This window comes from Chiloscyllium punctatum, chromosome 2, assembly GCF_047496795.1.
Source record: "Chiloscyllium punctatum isolate Juve2018m chromosome 2, sChiPun1.3, whole genome shotgun sequence".
Lineage (NCBI taxonomy): Eukaryota > Metazoa > Chordata > Chondrichthyes > Orectolobiformes > Hemiscylliidae > Chiloscyllium > Chiloscyllium punctatum.
In genome coordinates, this window is record NC_092740.1 from 71,580,063 (window position 1) to 71,602,813 (window position 22,751).

The 22,751-nt window shown below is 39.3% G+C and overlaps 1 protein-coding gene across 5 annotated transcripts in view; it reads left to right on the top strand.

Annotated features, from left to right (window-relative positions):
• apc (APC regulator of WNT signaling pathway) overlaps positions 1-21,346 on the top strand; it is a 191,408-nt gene extending 170,062 nt beyond the window's left edge. For all 5 annotated transcript variants that reach the window (XM_072583698.1, XM_072583716.1, XM_072583726.1 and 2 more), the window contains 6 exons: positions 2,361-2,456; positions 3,695-3,834; positions 5,220-5,297; positions 7,809-7,925; positions 11,124-11,338; positions 13,757-21,346. In XM_072583698.1, the coding sequence (XP_072439799.1) occupies positions 2,361-2,456; positions 3,695-3,834; positions 5,220-5,297; positions 7,809-7,925; positions 11,124-11,338; positions 13,757-20,378 (7,268 nt within the window). In that variant the 3' untranslated portion in view covers positions 20,379-21,346. The remainder of the gene's footprint in view (positions 1-2,360; positions 2,457-3,694; positions 3,835-5,219; positions 5,298-7,808; positions 7,926-11,123; positions 11,339-13,756) is intronic.
• The last annotated feature ends 1,405 nt before the right edge of the window (positions 21,347-22,751 follow it).

The window sequence follows — 22,751 nt, forward strand, 5'->3', positions numbered from 1 at the left end:
GTTGGTTCCTGTTCATATTAAATCCTAAAAGGAACTGTATAAAGTTGCTCAAATATAAAACAGGCCTGGGTCCAGTTTAAAATTCAACAAAGAAGGTCCCCGAGGTTGATAAACAAGGGGAATAAGAGTATGACAGTAAATTTGTAAGGCACATAAAAGCAACCATAGGAGCTCAAAGATTAGTGGGCGGCACGGTGGCACAGTGGTTAGCACTGCTGCCTCACAGCGCCAGAGACCCGGGTTCAATTCCCGCCTCAGGCGACTGACTGTGTGGAGTTTGCACATTCTCCCCGTGTCTGTGTGGGTTTCCTCCGGGTGCTCCGGTTTCCTCCCACAGTCCAAAGATGTGCAGGTCAGGTGAATTGGCCATGCTAAATTGCCTGTAGTGTTAGGTAAGGGGTAGAGGTAGATGTAGGGGTATGGGTGGGTTACGCTTCGGCGGGGCGGTGTGGACTTGTTGGGCCGAAGGGCCTGTTTCCACACTGTAAGTAATCTAATCTAATCTAATCTAATTAAAATTAATGAAAATAAATGTAGGCCTTTTACAGGCTGAAACAGGAAAATTAATAATGAAGAACAGGAAATTGCAGAGCAATTTAAACTATTATAGGTCAAGAGCTATTTATCCCAAAACCTTGGGACCAGCTTTTTTTGGGGAAAGGACATTTTTGGTTTTTGGATAGGTTTGAATATATTTAGGTCCTTTTATGTGTGTTGGATGTGGGGAGTTGGAGAAAAGTTGCTTGACCAAATGGACCTAACAGCCAAGCTTTTTATTCCCCTGAGAACCCAAATAGAGCTTTGGACATGCTGAGTTTGGGTTCTGGAGGAGAAAGAAATTCAGTCCATTTAGGCAAGCAAAGGGTCTTTTCTTTCCCTGAAGAGCCTGAATTCAACAAGTCGACAGATCTGTTTGGGTCCACTTTCAAAAAGACCTTCAATTTTTAGGTCATACAGCACAGATGTAGACTCTTCAGCTCATCAAGTTTTTGACCAGAGCAGACATGTACCAAATTATTCTAATCCCATTTTACAGCACTTGACCGTAGCCTAGAATCCTAGAAATATTTCTTTTTGATCATGTGGATAAAAGATATTTGCATTGTACTTCAGTTCTGTCTTCTCAGAAGAAGACAGCAATGACTTCCCAGAAATGTCAGGGAAGCAAGGGTCTTTGGGAAGGCAGAATTGAAGGAGATTAGTATTAGTTTAATAGTTCTGTAGTAACTATTGGGACTGAAAATTGGGCCTAAAGGAGGTAGCCATTGAAAATATCAATGTATTAGTTGTCATCGTCCAAAACTTTATAAATTCTGGAACAGTACTGGCATATTGGAGGATGGCAATGTGGCAAACCCCAATACTTAAAAGGAGTCAGGAAATTACAGACCGGTTAGCCTGACATCAGTAGTTAGGAAAATGCTACGGTCTGTTCTAAAGAATGGGATAACAGAGCACTTAAAAACAGAACAAAGGGTCACAGACTCAGGATATGGGGTAGGCAATTTCAGATGATGTTGAGGAGAAATGTATTAACTTAGAGGGTGTTGAACTGTGAAACTCTCTAGGGCAGAAAGATGTGGAGGCCAAGTCAGTGAATAATTTTCAGAAATAGCTAGATTTTTGGGGGCTATCAGTTTTAATTGCTATGGCAAGAGAGTGTGAGGTAGAGGATTGGCTGTGATCTTGTTGAATAGCAGTGTAGACTCAATTGACTAAATGACTCCTATTTTCTATGTTTAGGTTTTTATCTATTTCTACAATAAAAGTGTAATTTATTTTCTGTCTTATATGGTTAGCTCTTCAGTTAAACATTGCCATATATGTTCATTTAATTGGTGCGACTTTGGCTTAGAATGATAAACTGTTAAAACACAGGGGCATATTGGATGTTGTCCTCATAAGCAACTAATTTGATTCAAGTGTTCAGCTTTCTTAACTGTGTGCATACTAATAGGGCTGTTTTTGTTTAAACAGAAGGTAAAACATTGGATGGTTTGGCCTTGGTTTTACATTTGTATGCTCACGTGTGTGAGCATAGCCAGTTAAAGCGAGTAGACGGGTTAACATGTGTAAACAATACCAACCAAATATGCAGTATAATTTCAAAATTTTGACTTTAACTCTGCACTGCTGTAAGACGTCAAACAAAGATTTGTTTCAACTACATTAACTTATTAAATAACAAATAGTTTTTCTCTGGCTATTAGATCAGCTTTTGTTTGCTAAAATTGATTTTAATTACCTTTGAATTCTAAAATTATTGTTTGGAAGAGTTATTATATTGAAGTAGTGAAAATAGAACATTTGTAAATTTGAATTGCCTTTTTAAGCTTTGCATATCTGTTGTACTGCTACAGTGCCATCTCCGGTGGAGCATCAGATCTGTCCTGCAGTGTGCGTACTTATGAAGCTTTCATTTGATGAGGAACACAGACATGCAATGAATGAACTAGGTAAACAATGCAGTCTTGTTGTCTAGATTGGAAAGTTTGTGTGTCCTATTCTGTACAGCTTGATGTATTCAAAATTTAACTGCACCACAACTGATATGAATCACTAAAGAGCTCTTCGTCAAGAACAAATTGCAGTGTCTCTGAAATGTCATCCCTTTTGTTGGTCTCCAAATCAGAGCACAATATATTTGATCTGTAAAATTAATTTAGAATGACTGGGCAGGAATGGGGGAAAATAATGATGGGGAGAATGAAAGAGAAAATGGAACTGTAAGAATGTAATCGTACCTCCCAGAAAGCACCTTTAAGTTAATGTGAGGAAATGACAGAAATAGAGTCTTAGAGCACAGAAACAGACCCTTCAGTCCACTCCGACCATGTTCCCAAACTAAACTAATCCCACCTGCCTGCATTTGACCCATATCCGTCTATTCATGTACTTATCCAAATGTCTCTTAAGTGTTGTAAATGTACCCATATCCATCACTTCCTCTGGCAGTTCATTCCACACACGAATCACTCTGTTTAAAAGAAAAGGTTGCCCCTCATGCCCTCCTTAAATCTTTTATCCTCTCACCTTCAAAATATGCTCCCTAGCTGTAAACTGTAAACACTTTAGGGAAATCATGCCTGATACAAATTTATAAACCTCAACCTCCTGCCCTCCAGTGAAATATGTTCCAGCCGATCCAGCCTATTTTTGTAATACTGACCCTCCAGAAGATTGTGAAACTATGCACTCTGCTATCCATATATTCAGATTTTGGGGCAAGAGTGAATTGTCGTTGTCAAAGTAACTTTATCCACCCCAGTCCAACACCGGTACCTCCACAGAAACATCAACATCTTGACAGGGCTCTTAATATTCAGGAATATATGGATATGTAAGAATAGGACAGGGCTCTTAATATTCAGGAATATATGGATATGTAAGAATCGGAAAAGACTATAGGCAACTAATATATGTGCAACAAGATTTCATAAACACTGAAATGAACAATGACATGCTTTTCAGGAAAGCACTATGCAAGTATTGGAATATCTTGTAGACCTTTTGTGAACCTATTTATCCATTTGTGAGCCAAAGCTTATCACATTGAATTCCACAGTATGCAATTAGGAATTATTTTTCGGCATGCTTAACATTTTAAGATGCTTTTGATTCTTTTGCTTCTTAAATAAAAAAATTTTTTTTTGTAAAGAAGTTGAATTTTTACTAATGTTATTTTGATACGCAGGTGGTTTGCAGGCAATAGCTGAATTGTTGCAAGTTGATTGTGAAATGTATGGACTCACCGATGACCATTACAGTGTCACATTACGAAGATATGCTGGGATGGCACTTACAAATTTAACTTTTGGGGATGTTGCAAATAAGGTAGGCAGTTTATTGTAATTTTTGTTTTAGATTTTGTATCTTAAGCATACCAATACATGAATTAGGAGCAGCAGTAGGCTATTTGGCCCCTGAAACCTACACAGCTATTCGATAAGACCATTACTGATTTGTTCTTCATCTAAGTTCTGCATTCCCAACTACCCCATAACCTTTTACGCCTTGCGTAATGAGCAGCATCTACCTCTACTTTAAAAATATTCTATGACCCTGGCTCCATTATCTTTTAAGGCAGAGAGATCCAAAGTCGCACAGCCCTCTGATTGGAAAAGCATTTCTCTCATCTCTGCCCTGAAAGGGCAACTCCCAAGTTTAAAATGGTGTTCCTTACTTCTGGACTAACCTACACAAGACAGCATCCTTTCCACAGCCACCTATCATGACCACTCAAAATATTATGAATTTCAATTAAATCATCCCCCCTCCTCCTTCCCCCCCCCCCCCCCCCCCCCCGCCCATCCAAACTCCAGTGAAAAGCCAAGCTTGTCCAGTCTTTCACTATTAGACAAACTGCTGATTCCCGTTTTCAATCTAGTAAACCACCTCTGATCCACCACCTGTATTTATTTCCTTCCTTAAATAAGGAGAACAAGATTGCACACCAATGCCCTGTGACATCACCAACCCAAGGAAACCCAAACATATAAATAGAAAGCAGGAAACACCGGCAGTGCTTTGTCTGGAGTCTCATTGAAGATGTTATTGAGTATGGAGACAAAATGTCTGAAAATGAACCTTCCAGCTCAGTGAGCAAATCAACATCCAGAACCTCAATCTGAGCTACAAGTCTTCTCAACTTGCTAACCAATGCCCTATATTATTGAAGCATTACATCTTTAATAAAGGATGTCACTCCTTGCAGCACCTCACATTCCATAACTTGCTGTACCTGAATACTAAGCTTCTGTGAATCATGCATTCAAAAAAATTGAACTTATCTATTCTCTTACCTTATGTTTCCAGTATTTTCTGCTTTGTTTCACAATTCTAGCATCTATAAAATTTTGAGGTTTACAAAAAAACCTGAAATTAAATTGTTGTATAATGATTCCCAATTAATTTACGTGAATAGTTGGATTAAAATTGATCAAACTGATTGAAGGTCTTGAGCCAAAGATGTAATGGGGTGAGGGGTGGAGAATAATGCTCTTCCAGTGCCTCACGTTTAGGGCTGGCATCCGCCTTTGAGCTTCTGAAAGTACGTGGCATGGTGGCACTCTAGAATGCAGTTGGTGTTGCAGTTTGCATTTTATTGTTCAAATTTCCCACTTCTCATGATTGAAATGTTTCAGCAATCTTACCATTATAAAAAAATCAAATTACATTTGTGTAAGAGCTGCTTCCGCACTGATGTTTCCTCTTCACAGGCCACACTCTGCTCTATGAAGGGCTGTATGAGAGCAATGGTAGCTCAACTGAAGTCAGAAAGTGAAGACCTACAGCAGGTAAAAGTATTCATTTGTAAACCTAAGCATCAGTGGAATTCACTATCTCCAATTTTTAAAGCCTCTGGTAATCACATTGGGTAAGCAAGGTAATTTGAAGTATAAGACTTTGCTAAGTGCATCAAACATACAGATCATTCAACAGGGAACTGTCTTGCCAAGTTGAAACTATATGGAAAATAGCAAAATAATAGTCCGTTGATAATTGTAATGCTATCTTTAATTTGGAGAAAATGCTGCACATTGCTTATTATCCATTTCAATTTTTTTTTAGTTATATGTACAGTTCCTCGCCTTTTAATCCAATCAGACCACTTAGTCATAGAGGTGGGCAGCATGGAAACAGACCCTTTGGCCCAACTTGTCCATCCCAACCAGATATCCTAAATTAATGTAGTCCCGTTTGCCAGCCATTTGGCCCATATACCTCTTAAACCCTTCCTATTCATAAACCCATCCAGATGCCATTTAAATGTTGTTATTGTATCAGCCTCAGCCACTTCCTCTGGTAGCTCATTCCATACACATACCACCCTCTGCATGAAAAGCTGCCCCTTAGATCCCTTTTAAATCTTTCCCCTCACCCTAAATCTATGCTTTCTAATTTTGGATTCCCCCCATACCAAAGAAAATATCTTGGCTATTCATCCTATCCATGCCCTCATGGTTTTATAAACTTCTGTAAGGTCATGCCTTAGCCTGCAACACTCCATGGAAAACAGCCCCAGCCTATTCAGCCTCTCCGTATAGCTCAAACCCTGGTAACATTCTTTTAAATCTTTTCTGAATCCTTTCAAGTTTCACAACATGCTTTCTATAGCAGGAAGACCAGAATTGAATGCAGTATTCTAAAAGTGGCCTAACCAATGTCATGTACAGCTACAACATGGCCTTTCAACTACTGTACTCAATGCACTGACCAATAAAGGCAAGCATACCGAATGCCGCCTTCACTCTCCTGTCTACCTGTGCCTCCACTTTCAAGGACCTATGAACCTGTACTCCAAGGTCTCTTTGTTCAGCAACACTCCCCAGGACCTTACCATTAAGTGTGTAAGTCCTGCCCTGACTTGCCTTTCCAAAATGCAACATCTCACATTTATCTAAATTAAACTCCATCTGCCACACAACCCCACTGGCCCATCTGATAAAGGTCCTCTTGTACTTTGAGGCAGATTTCCACTACACCTCTAATTTTGGTGTCATTTGTAAATTTACTAACCATACTTCCAATGTTCACATCCAAATCATTTATATAAATGATGAAAAACAGTGGACATGTGGCCCTTTGACACAGCGTTGGTCACAGGCCTCCAGCCTGAAAAGCAAACCTCTGCCACCACCTTCTGTCTTCTACCTTTGAGCCAGCTCTGTATCTAAATGACTAGTCCTCCCTGTGATCTAACTCTGCTAACCAGTCTACCATGCAAAATCTTGTAGAATGCTTTACTGAAGTCCATGTATATAATGTCCATGGCTTTGCCCACATCAATCCCCTCGGTTACTATTTCAAAAAACTGAATCAAGTTAATGAGACACAATTTCCCATGCACAAAGTCAGGTTGACCATCCCTAATCAGTCCTTGCTCTTTTAAATACATGTAAATTCTGTTCCTCACGATTCCCTCCAACAACTTACCCACTGATGTCAGGCTCACCGGTCTGTAGTTCTGACTTTTCCTTACCATCTTGCTTAAACAGTGGCACCACATTAAGCAACCTCCAGTCTTCTGGCACCTCACCTGTAGCTATTGATACAAAAATCTCAGCAAGGAGGGCCCAGCAATCACTTCCCTAAGTTCCCACACAGTTCTAGGGTACACCTGATCAGGTCCTGGGGATTTATCCACATTTATGGGTCTTCATATCCTTCTCCACAGTAAACACTGATGCAAAATACTCGTTTAGTATCTCCCCATCTCCTGTGATTCCACACATATGCTGCCTTGCTGATCTTTAAGGGGCCCAATTCTCCCTCGTCATTCTTTTGTTCTTAATGTATTTGTAGAATCCCTTTGGATTCTCCTTAATTCTATTTGCCAAAGCTCTCTCATGTCCCATTTTTGCCCTCCTGATTTCCCTCTTAAGTATACTCCTACTGCCTTTATATTTCTCTAGGGATTCACTCAATTCACTGCTGTCTATACCTGGCATATGCTTCCTTCCTCCTCTTGATTGAAATCTCAATTTCTCTTGTCATCCAGCATTCCCTACACCTACCAGCCTTGCCCTTCAACCTAACAGGAATATATTGTCTCTGGACTCATTATCTCATTTTCCAGCCATCCTTTTATCTGCAAGAAGAGTTCTAAGACGAGTTTACCATCTTGAACATTTTTTATGACTGGCTTTTTCTGTTAGACTTAAGGGAAATTTTTTTTTATTAACATGAGAGAATTTAATGACCTGCCATGCATTAGAAATAAAGAAGAAAATAAAATAAAATTGGCAATTCCAGGAAAAGAATTGCATTATTTTCATTTATATGTAAACTATAACTTCCTGTTACAGGTAATTGCAAGTGTATTACGAAATTTATCCTGGCGAGCTGATGTAAACAGTAAAAAGATCTTGCGTGAAGTTGGAAGTGTGAGTGCATTAATGGAATGTGCACTGGATGTGAAGAAGGTAGATGAATGTTTTCACAGTTAAAATTTCAGCTATATTCTATTCAGAATTTTCACAGAAATGTAACTACTAAAAAGTTACAAAGTTAAAAAATCTCTCAACACTTAAGTTATAGTCCAACAGGTTCATTTAGAAACACTAACTTTTGGACCGCTGCTCCTTCATCAGGTGGTTGTGGACTACACAACCTCCTGATGAAGGAGCAGCGCTCTGACAGCTCGTGCTTCCAAATAAACCTGTTGGAGTATAACCTGGTGTGGTGTGATTTTTAACTTTGTACACCCCAGTCCAACACTGGCATCTCCAAATCAGTGAAAAGTTAGACCTCTCTTGCCATCTTGCTATTTTAAATCTGTACTTTCTTTTCTAACTTGAAGACAAGTATCTCAAGAAAAGAATAAGCCAAATAAAATATGTAATTCATAAAAAGACATAGTAACTACAGAAGGATCATAGTTGTGCCATGTTTTGGTAGTTTATACATTCAAGGTAGTGACTTCTTCCTCATGATTTTGAGTAAGTACTGTTGAAAGTAGAAGTGATGTTCAATATTTCCCCATGTTAAAACTTTGTGTCCATGCCAGCCCTTCTACCAATTGCTGAGCAACACTGACTAGCAATTCATGCAAACATATTAAATAGGAGGATGTCTGGCTCTTCCAACTTGCTCATCCATTTGGTAAGGTCAAGGCCGGTTGTGGCCTCAACTCCACATTCTGACCAACTCTGATACCCTTTGACTCATTAGTTAATTGAGAATCTTTCTTACTGCTGCTTTAAAACATTGAATAGCTGTCTCCATTGCTGACTGAAGAAGAATTTCAAAGACTCTTGACATACTCTGCCCTCAAACCCCACCCCTCCAACCGTAACAAGGACAGAACCCCCCCCGGTCCTCACTTTCCACCCTACCAACCTTCACATTAACCGCATCATCCGCCAGCATTTCTGCCACCTCCAAACGGACCCCACCACCAGAGATGTATTTCCCTCCCTATCCCTTTCCACTTTCGGGAAAGACCGTTCCCTCTGTGACTACCTGGTCAGGTCCATGCCCCCCAATAACCCACCCTCCCGTCCTGGCACCCTCCCCTGCCACTGCAGGAATTGCAAAACCTGTCCCACGCCTCCTCCCTCACCACCATCTAAGGCCCCAAAGGAGCCTTCCACATTCATCAAAGTTTCACCTGCACATCCACCAATGCCATTTATTGTATCCGTTGCTCCCAATGCGGTCTCCTCTACATTGCGGAGACTGGACACCACCTCACAGAGCGCTTCAGGGAACATCTCTGGGACACCTGTACCAATCAACCCCACTGCCCCGTGGCCCAACATTTCAACTCCTCCTCCCACTCTGCTGAGGACATGCAGGTCCTGGGCCGCCTCCACTGTCGCTCCGTCACCACCCGACGCCTCGGAATGCTTCAACCCCAGGACATCAATATGGACTTCATCAGTTTCCTCATTTCCCCTCCCCCCCACCTTACCCCAGTTCCAACCTTCCAGCTCAGCACTGTCCTCATGACCTGTCGTACCTGCCAATCTCGCTTCCCACCTATCTGCTCCACCCTCCCCTCTGACCTATCACCTTCATCCCCACCCCCATTCACCTATTGTACTCTTTGCTACCTTCCCCCATCCTCCTCTCTGACCTATCACCTCCATCTGTACCCCCATTCACCTATTGTACTCTTTGCTACCTTCTCTCTAGTCGCTCCCCCCCCCCACCACCACCACCACCATTTATCTCTGCACCCTGGAGGCTTCCTGCCTGTAGTCCTGATGAAAGCTTTTGCCCAAAACGTTGATTTTCCTGCTCCTTGGATGCTGCCTGACCTGCTGTGTTTTTCCAGCACCGCTCTGATCTAAACTAAAAAATTTCTCACCTCCTTATATGTAAATTAGCTTATTTTTAAACTGTCTCCTTTATTTCTAGTCTCTTGCAGAAGGGGAAACATCTGTTCATTATCCATCCTGTCAATGTCCCTCAGGATTTGATGTCTGCAAACTGTCTCAATTTATGTGATTTGTTGATTTTCTGTTCTTCCTGCCATAATGAGCAAATGCATATTTTCCTACATTATACATTACATGGACTGTGATGCAGTGGTATTGTCCCTGGACTAGTAATTCAGAAGCCCACATTAATATTTTGGAGAAACAGGTTCAAATTCTACCATGGTAGCTGATGGAATTTATATTCAATTATTAGATCTGGAATTGAAAGCTAGTCTCAATGGTGACCTTTAAACTATCATCAATTGTTGTAAAAACCCATCTGGTTCATTAATTTGAAGGAAATTTGCCATATCTACCTTGTCAACTCTTAATTATTCCCTGTAATGTCCTAGTAAGCCACTCAATTCAAGGGCAATTAAGAACAAGCAATAAATGCTGTTCTTTTCAATGACACCTACAATTTAATTTCAATTTGTTGCCCATTTACAGTCCTATCTTTATCCCTCTTCACACTGTGTACTCTTCATAACTTACATTCCTACTTATCTTGTGTCTTCAGCAGATTTAACAAAATACATTTAATTCTTGCATCTAAGTCATTCATATAAATAGCTGAGGATCCAGTACTGATTGATCTTGTCATATCTTGGTAACCTGAAAATGGCGTTTTAGTCTCATCTCTGCTTCCTGTAAGCTAACCTATCCATGTTATGTTTAACCTCTACACAATTATCTCTTGTTTTGCTTAGCAAGTTTAGCGCACACGGTATTAAAACAAACTTAAAAGATATGGAATAAATTTGTTTTAAATGTTACCAAGTATATACTCTCCCACCCTTGAATCATTCGAACTAGGGCAGAGTTAAAATTGAAAGGGTATACTCAAATTTTACTCAGACCTCTATCGGGTGTGTGGAATAAAAATGTCTATACCTTTTATTGCACATTGGGAATTATGTGATATAAATGTCTCATTGAATTTGATATTCAGTATAAAGATTGTATACACTATCGTAACATACCACAAGTGCTATCTATCAAGGTTTTTATAAATCTGTGTTTTAGGGGAGGTGATCATAGACGTTCTGATGCAAATTAAATATGTTGCAACATTCAAATGTGGAGTATGTCAGAAAGATGCATAATGTAAAATACATACCATAGAAATATTCAAAAATGTTTTTCAAGGTGCCTTTCAAACAAAAATGAACTTAAATCATTCTCATTTTTTTAAAGGAATCAACCCTGAAGAGTGTTCTTAGTGCCCTTTGGAATTTATCTGCACACTGCACTGAGAATAAGGCTGACATCTGTTCTGTGTGTGGTGCTCTTGCATTTTTGGTCAGCACTTTAACCTACAGAAGTCAAACTAATACACTTGCCATTATTGAAAGTGGAGGTGGAATCCTACGAAATGTTTCTAGTCTGATTGCTACAAATGAAGATCACAGGTGTGTGTGTCATCTTTATTTATGGAAATAATTGGTCATTACTTCATGAAAGTCAATTACGTGGATTTCTAATAATGATTTAAATGATTTCTTAAATTTTTTGTGTTATAACAAATTATTCCCATTAGTTCAGTCATCTCCTCTGTATTACCTGATCCCAGTAGGGAATACGCACATCAAATTTACCAAATAATTCCCAAGTGAAGAAATCACTAATTGGATTTTACTACTTGCAGCATCAAAATAAATCAGAATCAATACAAATGAGACATGAATTAAAAGTAAATTACAGTTGGCATGAGCTATAAATTGCACATGGAATAACTGTACAATGAAGTGTATCACATGAGATTCCAAGCATTCACATCACTCCCCACACAGATGTGACACAGTCTACAGTCTTTGTCTTTACAATTCTGTCCTTAGTATGTTGGATCACACACTGTTCTCACTCAATGGTTTGGTTGCCAAATCACTAGAAACTGGAACTCTGCTCCTTTCAGCTTTTCCAGAAACAATCATCATTCAAATAGTACACTCCTGTAAAATCTCCTTTGCTTGATGCTACAGATAGCTGAAAGACTTCTTTAGCTGACTATTTAATAAACCTCTTTGGTTTAGTTAGCTCTAGAAAAACTGAAACAATGGTAGAATTGTCCAATTTATTATCCCTACTTTAGTCTCTTTAAAACACCCTTTAACACAATTGCAGGTTTCACAGAATTTAAGATATTAAAATTTTCCTTTCCTGGTTTGAGATCAAAAGTTGTCAGGACAGGCACAGTTTGGCTCGTGATTGCATTTATGAATTTGTAACCATTGCCTGACTTAATAAGCAAATTCCCCAATCTCTTTTGAATTATTAATTTATTAATGACATGGGGAATACTTTCATAGAAAAACAAAATATCTCTGCAAAGAATTTTACTAGTTCACCTGCATAAATGTAGAAAGTTATTTTCAAGCAATTAAATCAGTTAACAACGCTTAGTGCAAAATATTCCTCTGTTGAAAGCATGTATATGTTTAGTCCTGAACTTTTTGGTAACAACACTGACACTTACAATTTGTAACAATTTTCTGAAGCACAGAATATTCAAAGTAAAAGATTCATATTTATTCATAATATATCCAAGTCCTCAATGCAAAAGTACATTTCTGTAATCAAGAATCATGAAATTGAAGCCTTTTCTGCTTAGGTAAATATAAATGGTTCCATGGTACAATTTAGTAAACAGCAGGAAAGTTTCTCTTAGGACCTTTAGTATCTTCTATGCCTTAACCAATAGCACTAAAGCAGATCATCTAAACATTTATCTCATTGCTATTTCTGGCCCATTTTAGAGGATACGTGAAAGGTGCAAGATTTTTTTTTAAGTTAATGCCCCCTAAAATTGCTGAGGATATACAGATAATAGTGTGCACTGCCATGAAAAATTTTGCAGAAATTAGGAATATGAGGAAACCGCTTACTGTCAAGTCACATCAGTCAAGCTAAAACTAATTGTAAATTATCCTAAGGTGTAATTTTTGATTACAGGGCAAAAATAAATGATTAATCAAAATGACAGACGTGAATTCACATTGGTACTTCAAAACCATGTCTATGACACAGTAATACAATATTTTGAGAGCCTTACTCTGTTTAGACAGAAAAATAGAAGACATCTGCTTCTATGGATAGAAAAGCAATATACTGCGTCCGAAATAAAAACCGAGAATGCTAGGAAAAATCTTAGTAGGTCAGATAGAAATGGAGTCGAATGAAAATAATCATTTCGAAATGTTAGCTGTTTCTCCCCCTTCAATCTCAGACTGCTGAGTATGTCCTGTTCAGGTTTGTGCTTCCATAAAGTCCTATACCACTACAACAATTTGAATATATGTCCTGTTATGAGCTTGAAGCAATGGCTATTTATCTGTGTTCACTCTGGGAATTCTCTGAAGACAGAATTGTCAATGGAAATAGATTTGAATGTGCCTGCCTTGTATACACTAAGCAGGTTCCCCCACATGCAGGGTGCTGATTCCCTGCAGTAGGCATCAGTCTTATTGTAGGATGCTGCTTGTAAAGTAGTCATGTAAATGATGGCTCTGTCTCTTTCTTGCAGGAGAAAACTTAACATTTTGTCAGCGCAATCCTCTGTTTTACTACATCCCTCCCTGCATTCTTCCCTTCCTTTCTTCCCTTCCCAATCCATACTGCTGCTTCCTCAACTCTTCTCTCCTTCCCTCCTTCACTCAAAAGTACTTCAAGATTGAGTTGATGAATTTGAAAAGAATAGTCTGCGTAACTAATCTATGAATGGTTAACTTATTTTTATTTTTAGATTTTTTTGCCTTGATTGAAATTAATATATGCTAATGTGTATTGATTTTATAAATTTAAAAAATTAATTTTCTAATTCTAATTCCTAGAAACATCCTACGAGAAAATAATTGCCTGCAGACGTTGCTACAGCACTTAAAATCGCACAGTTTGACAATAGTTAGCAATGCGTGTGGAACTCTTTGGAATCTCTCAGCTCGAAATGCAAAAGATCAGGAATCTTTGTGGGACATGGGAGCAGTTAGCATGCTCAAAAATCTAATTCATTCTAAACACAAAATGATCGCAATGGGAAGTGCTGCAGCTTTAAGGAACCTAATGGCCAACAGACCTGCTAAATACAAAGATGCCAATATTATGTCTCCAGGATCGAGTCTGCCATCTCTGCATGTCCGAAAACAAAAAGCTCTGGAAGCAGAGCTGGATGCTCAACAATTATCAGAAACTTTTGATAATATTGATAATTTGAGCCCTAAAACATCCCATCGCAACAGACAAAGACACAAGCAAGGCAGATACAGCGAGTATGTTTTGGACTCTGGGCGGCATGATGATGGGGTATGCAGATCAGAGAGTTTCAACACTGGAAATTTGACTGTGCTGTCACCATATATGACTACTTCTTTGTTATCTGGTCCTTCGAGAGACAGCAGAAGCAGTGTAGAAAGTTCCAGAGGAGAAAAGGACCGAAGCATAGAAAGAGATCGAAGAGGAACAGATACTACCTCCTTTCCTGCTTCATCTGATAATGTGCCAGATCCTTCTAAAAGAGTAGGGCGACAGATTCCTACCACTGCAGCTCAAATAGTGAAGGTGATGGAAGAAGTAACAAGTATGCATTTATCCTCTGAGGACAGGAATTCAGCGTCTGCATCTGACCTACACTGTGTGCCAGAGGACAGGACTGGAATGAGACGTGCATCATCATCTCATCCCAATTCTAACATTTTTAACTATGCTAAACCTGAAAATTCCAACAGAACCACTTCCATGCCTTATGGGAAAATGGAGTACAGAAGGTCATCAAATGATAGCTTGAATAGCGTTAGTAGCAGTGATGGCTATGGGAAAAGAGGGCAAATGAAACCATCAATAGAATCTTACTCAGAAGATGATGAAAGCAAATTCTGCAATTATGAAAAATATCCAGCTGATCTTGCCAACAAAATTCACAATGCTAATCATTTAGATGACAATGATGCAGAATTAGACACACCAATTAATTATAGTCTTAAATATTCAGATGAACAGTTAAATTCTGGCCGACAGAGTCCATCTCAAAATGAACAGTGGGCACGGCAAAAGCATACTGTGGAAGAAGAGATAAAAAGGAATGAACATAAACAGGCCAGAACTCAACCTTCTGAATATTCCATCTACTGTGAAAGTACCTGCAGTGGAGATGAAGCACATATTAAATTCCAACCTCGATTTGGTCAAGCAGATTGCTCTTACAGCACCAGGGCACATAACAATTCTGAGCAAATTAGAGTAGATTCTGAGCACAGAAAGAACCAGAAAGTTAATCCATCTCTTTGCCAGGTAGATGATTATGAAGATGACAAACCAACTAACTATAGTGAACGGTACTCCGAGGAAGAGCAGCATGAGGAGGAAGAGGATAGGCCTACAAATTATAGTATAAAATTTACAGAGGAAGAACATCATGTTGAACAGCCAATTGATTATAGTTTGAAGTATTCCTCAGAAATCCCCACTTCACAGAAGCAAACTTTTATGTACTCGAAAGGTCCTTTAATTCAAGATGCAACAAAAGACCATTCAGCATCAAGTCGTGGAAGCACATCAAGTTCCAAAATCACATCCAGTCAACCAAGGCAACTTCACCCTAGCTCTACACAAACCAGAACAACTCCCACTCCTGCAGTACAGAAATCAGCCACTTGTAAGGCTCCTTCAATTAACCAAGAAACTATGCAGACTTATTGTGTAGAGGATACTCCAATTTGCTTTTCAAGATGTAGTTCACTATCATCTCTGTCATCAGAGGATGAAATGGAAGGGCGTGGTCAAGCCAAGCATGTATCAGATGATGGAACCACTTTGCAGATTATTGACCTCAAGGAAAGTCATGGCCAGTTACCTGCTGAGGCTGCATTAGGTGAGGGTTCTTCTACTTCACAGCATACACGAATGAAACAGAGTAGGCTGCAGGCCACCAATGTGTCTCAACCTGATATTTCTAGGCAAAAAGCTGTTGAGTTTTCTTCAGGTGCCAAATCGCCATCCAAGAGTGGAGCACAGACTCCTAAAAGCCCACCAGAGCATTATGTGCAGGAAACTCCTTTAGTATTCAGTAGGTGTAGTTCAGTCAGTTCACTGGGGAGCTTTGAAAGTCAATCAATTGCCAGTTCCATCCAGAGTGAGCCTTGCAGTGAAACGGTCAGTGGAGTTATAAGTCCAAGTGACCTTCCAGACAGTCCAGGACAGACAATGCCTCCTAGCAGAAGTAAAACACCACCACCTCAACCTGCTCAACTAAAGAGAGAGGTACATAAAATCAAGGATCAAACTAATGTTAAAAGCAGAGAGACTGGCCAAAGGCAAGAGGCTGTTAATGCTGCAGTCCAAAGAGTTCAAGTTCCTCAGGACGGTGATAGCTTAATGCATTTTGCCACAGAAAACACTCCAGATGGGTTTTCTTGTGCATCAAGTTTAAGTGCTCTTAGTCTTGATGAGCCATTTATTCAAAAAGATCTTGAGCTCAGAGTAATGCCTCCTGTTTATGAAGATGATCATAAGAGTGAAGAACTTGATAAAGAGGAAGATGCTAGTGTAAATAGTAAATGTAAAACAGAAAAAGCTACAGAACCTGAGAAAGATATTCTGGAAGATGATGACGACGATGATATTGATATCTTAGAAGAATGCATAAATTCAGCCATGCCAACTAAATCTTCCAGTAAAGCAAAGAAAACTCCTTCTAGTTCAACCTCACGGATACCACCACCTGTCGCAAGAAAACCTAGTCAGCTGCCTGTATACAAATTACTTTCTAATCAAAGTAGAGTCCATGCTCAAAAGCATGTAAGTTTTAATCACGACTTATTTAGAGAAGATATGCCACGTGTCTACTGTGTTGAAGGAACTCCAATAAACTTTTCAACAGCTACATCTCTAAGTGATCTCACAATTGAGTCACCTCCAAATGAATTGGCAAATTCAGAAGGTATTCGGCCTGCATCTGAGCCTGCCATGATGGAAAAGAGAGATACCATCCCAACTGATGGCAGAAGTATGGATGAAGCTGAGGCAGCCAAAGGTCTCAGTACTGCTCAGCAAGGGCAAGATGATAAATTAGAGGAAGGTGATATTCTTGCTGAATGTATAAATTCTGCTATGCCAAAAGGAAAGAGCCATAAACCCTACAGAATTAAAAAAATGATGAATCAAATGCAACAAGCACCAACATCTGTGAACAATGCAAATCAACAAGAGACTGAAAAAAGAAAACCAACATCTCCAGTGAAACCACTATCTCAGAATACTGAATATAAAGCACGTTCCTCACAGCGAGCATCTACATCAGATCCTCCAAGTAGCTTTTCTGCTGAAGGCTACACAGAACACAGAAAAGAAATGGAAAAGGCTAGTAAAAGGCAGAGCACAAAAAATTCTGTTGGGGATTTTCACGATAAACCATCAAGTAATGACAACCGTGTTCGTGGAGGTTTTCTATTTGACTCCCCACATCATTACACTCCAATTGAAGGAACTCCATATTGTTTTTCACGGAATGATTCACTGAGTTCACTTGACTTTGATGACGATGATACTGATCTCACGAAAGAAAAAGCAGAACTGAAAAAAGATAAAGGCAAAAAAGACAAAGCTTCTACTGATGTAAAAAATTGTAATAATGAACAACCTACTGATAGAATACAACCAGGTCAAAACCCCTTGCCAAGTAGAGGACAGTCAAAAGCTGCATTACAGAGGCAAGCTGTTTTCTCCCAAACACCAAAAGTTAGCAGTGACCGAGAAACTGGGACAGATGAGAAAATGCAGAATTTTGCCATTGAAGATACTCCTGTCTGCTTTTCTCGAAATTCATCCTTAAGTTCTCTCAGTGATATTGACCAAGAGAATAATAATAAAAAATCAACACAGCACACTGAACAGGGAGAGCATACAAATAGTCAAGCTGCAGTGAACAGACCTCCAGCCTCCGGCTATGCACCCAAGTCATTTCATGTTGAAGACACACCTGTGTGTTTTTCTAGAAACAGTTCCCTTAGTTCTCTCAGCATTGACTCTGAAGATGATCTTCTACAGGAATGCATAAGTTCAGCTATGCCAAAAAAGAAAAAACACCTTACGAAAGCTAAAGGTAACTGGGAAAATGCAGGAAGCGATACTTCTGCAGCATCAGTAGAAGAGACAGATGAACCTATGAATTTAAGAGAGCAAGTACAAAGTCCTATTTCAGAACAGGCTTTTTCGCCAGATTCTGAAAGTTTTGACTGGAAAGCCATTCAAGAGGGTGCTAATTCTATCGTGAGCAGCTTGCATCAGGCTGCTGCTTGCCTGTCAAGGCAGGGCTCTTCTGATTCAGATTCCATTCTGTCGCTTAAATCTGGTATTTCTTTAGGATCACCCTTTCACCTTACACCTGACCAGGAAGAAAAACCATTTGGTTCCAATAAAGGCCCTAAAATTGTGAAACCTGGTGAGAAAATCACCAATGACAACAAAAAGAATGATGAAGAAAATGTTAAAGCTGTTAGAGGAGGGAAAAGGGTTTATAAAAGTTTAATAACTGGGAAGGCCCGTTCCAATGTTGAGACTGTTTCCAGTCAGCCAAAGTACAATCAACAGGCAAATATGCCAATGATCTCACGTGGAAGAACCATGATTCACATCCCTGGTGTAAGGAACAGTTCACCTAGCACCAGTCCTATTCCGAAGATGCCACCAAAAAATACAACTTCTAAAAGCCCAAGCCCAAGTCAAAACACACACAACACACCAAGAGGCATTAAAACTCCAATAAAATCAGAGTTGAGTCCAGTAAGCAAGCAATCAGGTGCTCAGGGAGCAGCAAGCAGCAAAGGATCTTCTCGATCAGGATCTAGAGATTCTACTCCATCGAGACCTTCTCCACAATCTCTGTCACGACCAATGCAATCTCCTGGTCGCAACTCCATATCTCCAGGTAGGAATGGGATCAGTCCATCTAACAAGATATCACAACTGCCAAGGACATCTTCTCCAAGCACTGCCTCAGCCAAACCTACAGGGTCGGGAAGAATGTCTTACACATCTTCAGGTAGACCACTGAATCAGCAGGCATCCTCAAAGCAAACAGGTTTAGGAAAGGGCACATCATCTATTACAAGAAGTGAATCAAATTCTAAGGGGTTAAGCCAGAGTGGCAGTAACACTGTACCAGGTAAAAGAGTGGAACTTTCAAGAATGTCTTCAACAAAATCAAGTGGCAGTGAATCCGACAGATCCGAAAGGCCTACATTAATGCGTCAATCGACCTTTATCAAAGAAGCCCCAAGTCCAACATTGAGGAGAAAATTAGAAGAATCTACTTCATTTGAATCTTTGTCACCACCTTCTAGGCCTGCATCACCAACTAGATCACAAACTCAGACTCCAGTTTTAAGTCCATCTCAGAATCTAGATGTGATGCCCAGTCATTTACCAAATCAAACCAGCAGTTGGAGAAAAGTACCTCCAAATCAGAATCTCACTGCAGAATATCTTGAAGGACGGCCAATGCGGAAACATGATATAGCTCGATCTCATTCTGAAAGTCCTTCAAGGCTTCCTGTGAATCGATCAGGTACATGGAAACGGGAACACAGCAAACATTCTTCATCCCTTCCTCGTGTTAGCACATGGCGAAGAACAGGAAGTTCTTCATCAATTCTGTCAGCTTCTTCAGAATCAAGTGAGAAGGCGAAAAGTGAAGATGAAAGACCACATCAGAATTTTGCTCACAGTAATAAACAAGCTAAGGAAAACCAAGCTCCTTTAAGGGGAACTTGGAGGAAAATTAAAGATAATGAAATTTCACAAACAACGAACCACCATCTGAATTCTTCAGCACCAAATAATGTTGAATCCAAGCATTTAGTATACCAGATGGCGCCACCTGTATCAAAGACTGAGGATGTATGGGTGAGAATTGAGGATTGCCCAATAAACAATCCTCGGCCTGGAAAATCTCCAACGGGCAATACACCCCCTGTTATTGATGATGTGCCTGAGAAGTTACTTCTCAGTGACGAAGAAGGCTCGGGTGATGGACAGAACAAACCAATGTCAGGACACAGAACTCCTCCTCATGGTCTAAGAATGGAAAAATGTTTAAATTCATTTACACAGTTAGATAGTCCAGAGAAAAAAATCACAGAAGCAAAATCTGCTGTGAACAGTTCGGCTACCTCACCAGAAATTGAGACCACGGTTGTCACCGAACGTACACCTTTTAGTTCAAACAGCTCAAGCAAGCACAACTCACCCAGTGGTACTGTTGCTGCAAGAGTAACTCCTTTCAACTACGTACCCAGCCCTCGTAAAAGTAGCACAGACAACAGCTCCACTCGGCCATCTCAAATCCCAACACCTGTAAACAACAATAAACGAAAAGAGAACTCTAAATCTGAAACCACTGAGTCCAGTGGAAATCAAAGTCCTAAGCGTCATTCTGGATCATATTTAGTGACCTCTGTTTGAAATAACTGTGATTGTAGAAAATTGATTTATTATGTATAATTTTGGCCTAACTAGCTGATATTTGGAGGTGACTGGTTTTACATGAAATATTGAACAACTTAAATGCTTTTGTAAATATCTTGACTGTTTTTCTCTTTGCAGAGGGTCTCTTAAGGAAGCCATATTTGATAGGAAACAATATAGACGCTGGTGGAAATTTGGCAGATGCATTTGGTTAGGAGGTTTGAGATTATTCCTGCAAGTCATAAAAGCAACACAGTGTACAGTCAGTTTTACTTGTATTATGTATTAAGAGTTCCTGCCATAACCCTTTTATGTAATGCTTGGCTTATATAACTTTAAAATACTTGGAAATTATCTAGGTAAGTCCATTAAAACGTTATGAATCATGTTCAACATTTTAATAGCAAAAAAAGGTCAGGGAGTTTTAAAAATTAGATATCTAATTATATACATGCAAAAAAAAGTGAATGAACTGAGTATTAATATTCCTTGTTAGTAATTGTGAAGTATCCTAACCCTCTAAGCAATCATGCAGCTGTGAAATTCACAGCCTTATGATTTCTGCTGCAACAACCTTCCCCAGCCTGCTCTTGTGCATGATCAGATTGGATGGTATGTTGTTTGAAGCAATGACTCAATTCTGTGATCACATGATGTGCATAGATAGCTACAGTGTGTTAATATACACTGCTGTGTGTGTGCTGCAAAAAAAGAGATTGTCTGTAACCTTACAGCTTTGGACTGGAGTATTTTCTCCTGATCTAGATTTTACCAGAAAAGTAGTTAGAGCCATTGCTATGCTGTAACTTGTTGTATATTGTTATTTGAGGTGAGATGGCTACTCTTTTATGAATGGGACAATTGTTTCAGAATAACTAAATGAAAATTTCAAAATAAATTATTACTGTATGTAGTTTGTTTGTCAGTTGGATTTTTGTGGATAAACCTTATGTTGATAAAACAAATGTTGTAATACTTTTAATGTGATTTCTGCGCTTATAATGAACATGAGCAAGGAGTCATTCAGTTCCTCAACATTGCTCATTGCTGATCTGATTGTATCCTCAAATTCACATTCCTGCCTGCCCCAGTTAACCTATCACCTCTTTGCTTCAGAGGAACCAATCTATCTCTATCTTAAAAATATTGGACGATTCTGCTTGAACCACCTTTTCTGGAAGAGAGTTGCAAATACTTTCAACTCTTAGAGGAAAAAAATGCATTATCTGTGAATTTTAAATAGTGACTGCCTAGTTCTAGATTCTGCCACCCTTTCCACATCCATACTGTTAAGACCTCTTTAGATCTTGTGTTTCAATCAATGCATTTCTTATTCTATTGAACCGTAGTGGTTAATAAACCATATCTGAACTTCTTTCAAGGCATTTTCATCCTTCCTTTAAATAAGATGACCAGTACCATACACAGTAATCCAGATGTGCTCTCAACAGTGCCTTGTATAACTGAAGCATAATCTCCATATTCTTGTGTTCACTTCCCCTCACAATAAATGATAACATGCAGTCTCTCGTCGTTTAGATAATATGCTGCTGCTTCATTCTTCCTGCCAAAATGGACAATTTTACATTTCCAAAATCATGCACTATTTGCATAAAGATACATCTTTAAGGGAAGTATAGAAGTGACAACTGTGAGCAGGGAAAATAATCCCTGCTGGGGTTCTACTGCAATCCTTCAAACTGGACAACAGGAGGATGTAAAGTTAAAAGAAATGGAATATCAGTTATATAGATGTGATTTTGGACAAGGCAGTTTCAGTACTGTGAAAACATGTTATAATCCCCTTTAGGGATGTTAGCATTTTTAAAAATTACTTGAATTGTCAATGGTCAACTTTCACAAATTGCAATACAAAATTTCAGGTCATAACATTGGCACTAATACATACAAATGATAAGCAGTGTCAAACTAAACTTTCCCTAATGGCAGCTAATATTCTAAACTACAGAAATTTAACTGATTAATGTGATCAATAACTCCCACAGCAAATAGATTATAGCACATAATCCACAGGATTAGTCTTTATAGGTAACAGTCTACTAACGTTCCCAGCTTCCAATTAATTCATTATCCTGGCAACGTGGAGTCATAACACCAAATGACTGGCGGTACCTCCCTCAGTTGCAGAGAATTCCTGAATTAGTTACTAGGAGACTGTCTAATAAACACATCCATTTCCTGGATTCTCCAAGCTCCCAATCATCTTCCCACTGAATAGCTGATATCATTAGTACTGTTTCAAAGACACTCTCCCTCATTTACTTAAATCCACCATGAATAAGATGCTTTCTCCAACTATCACCTATAGCCTAGCACCTCTAATGTCCTTGAAAATAATGCTATCTGTCC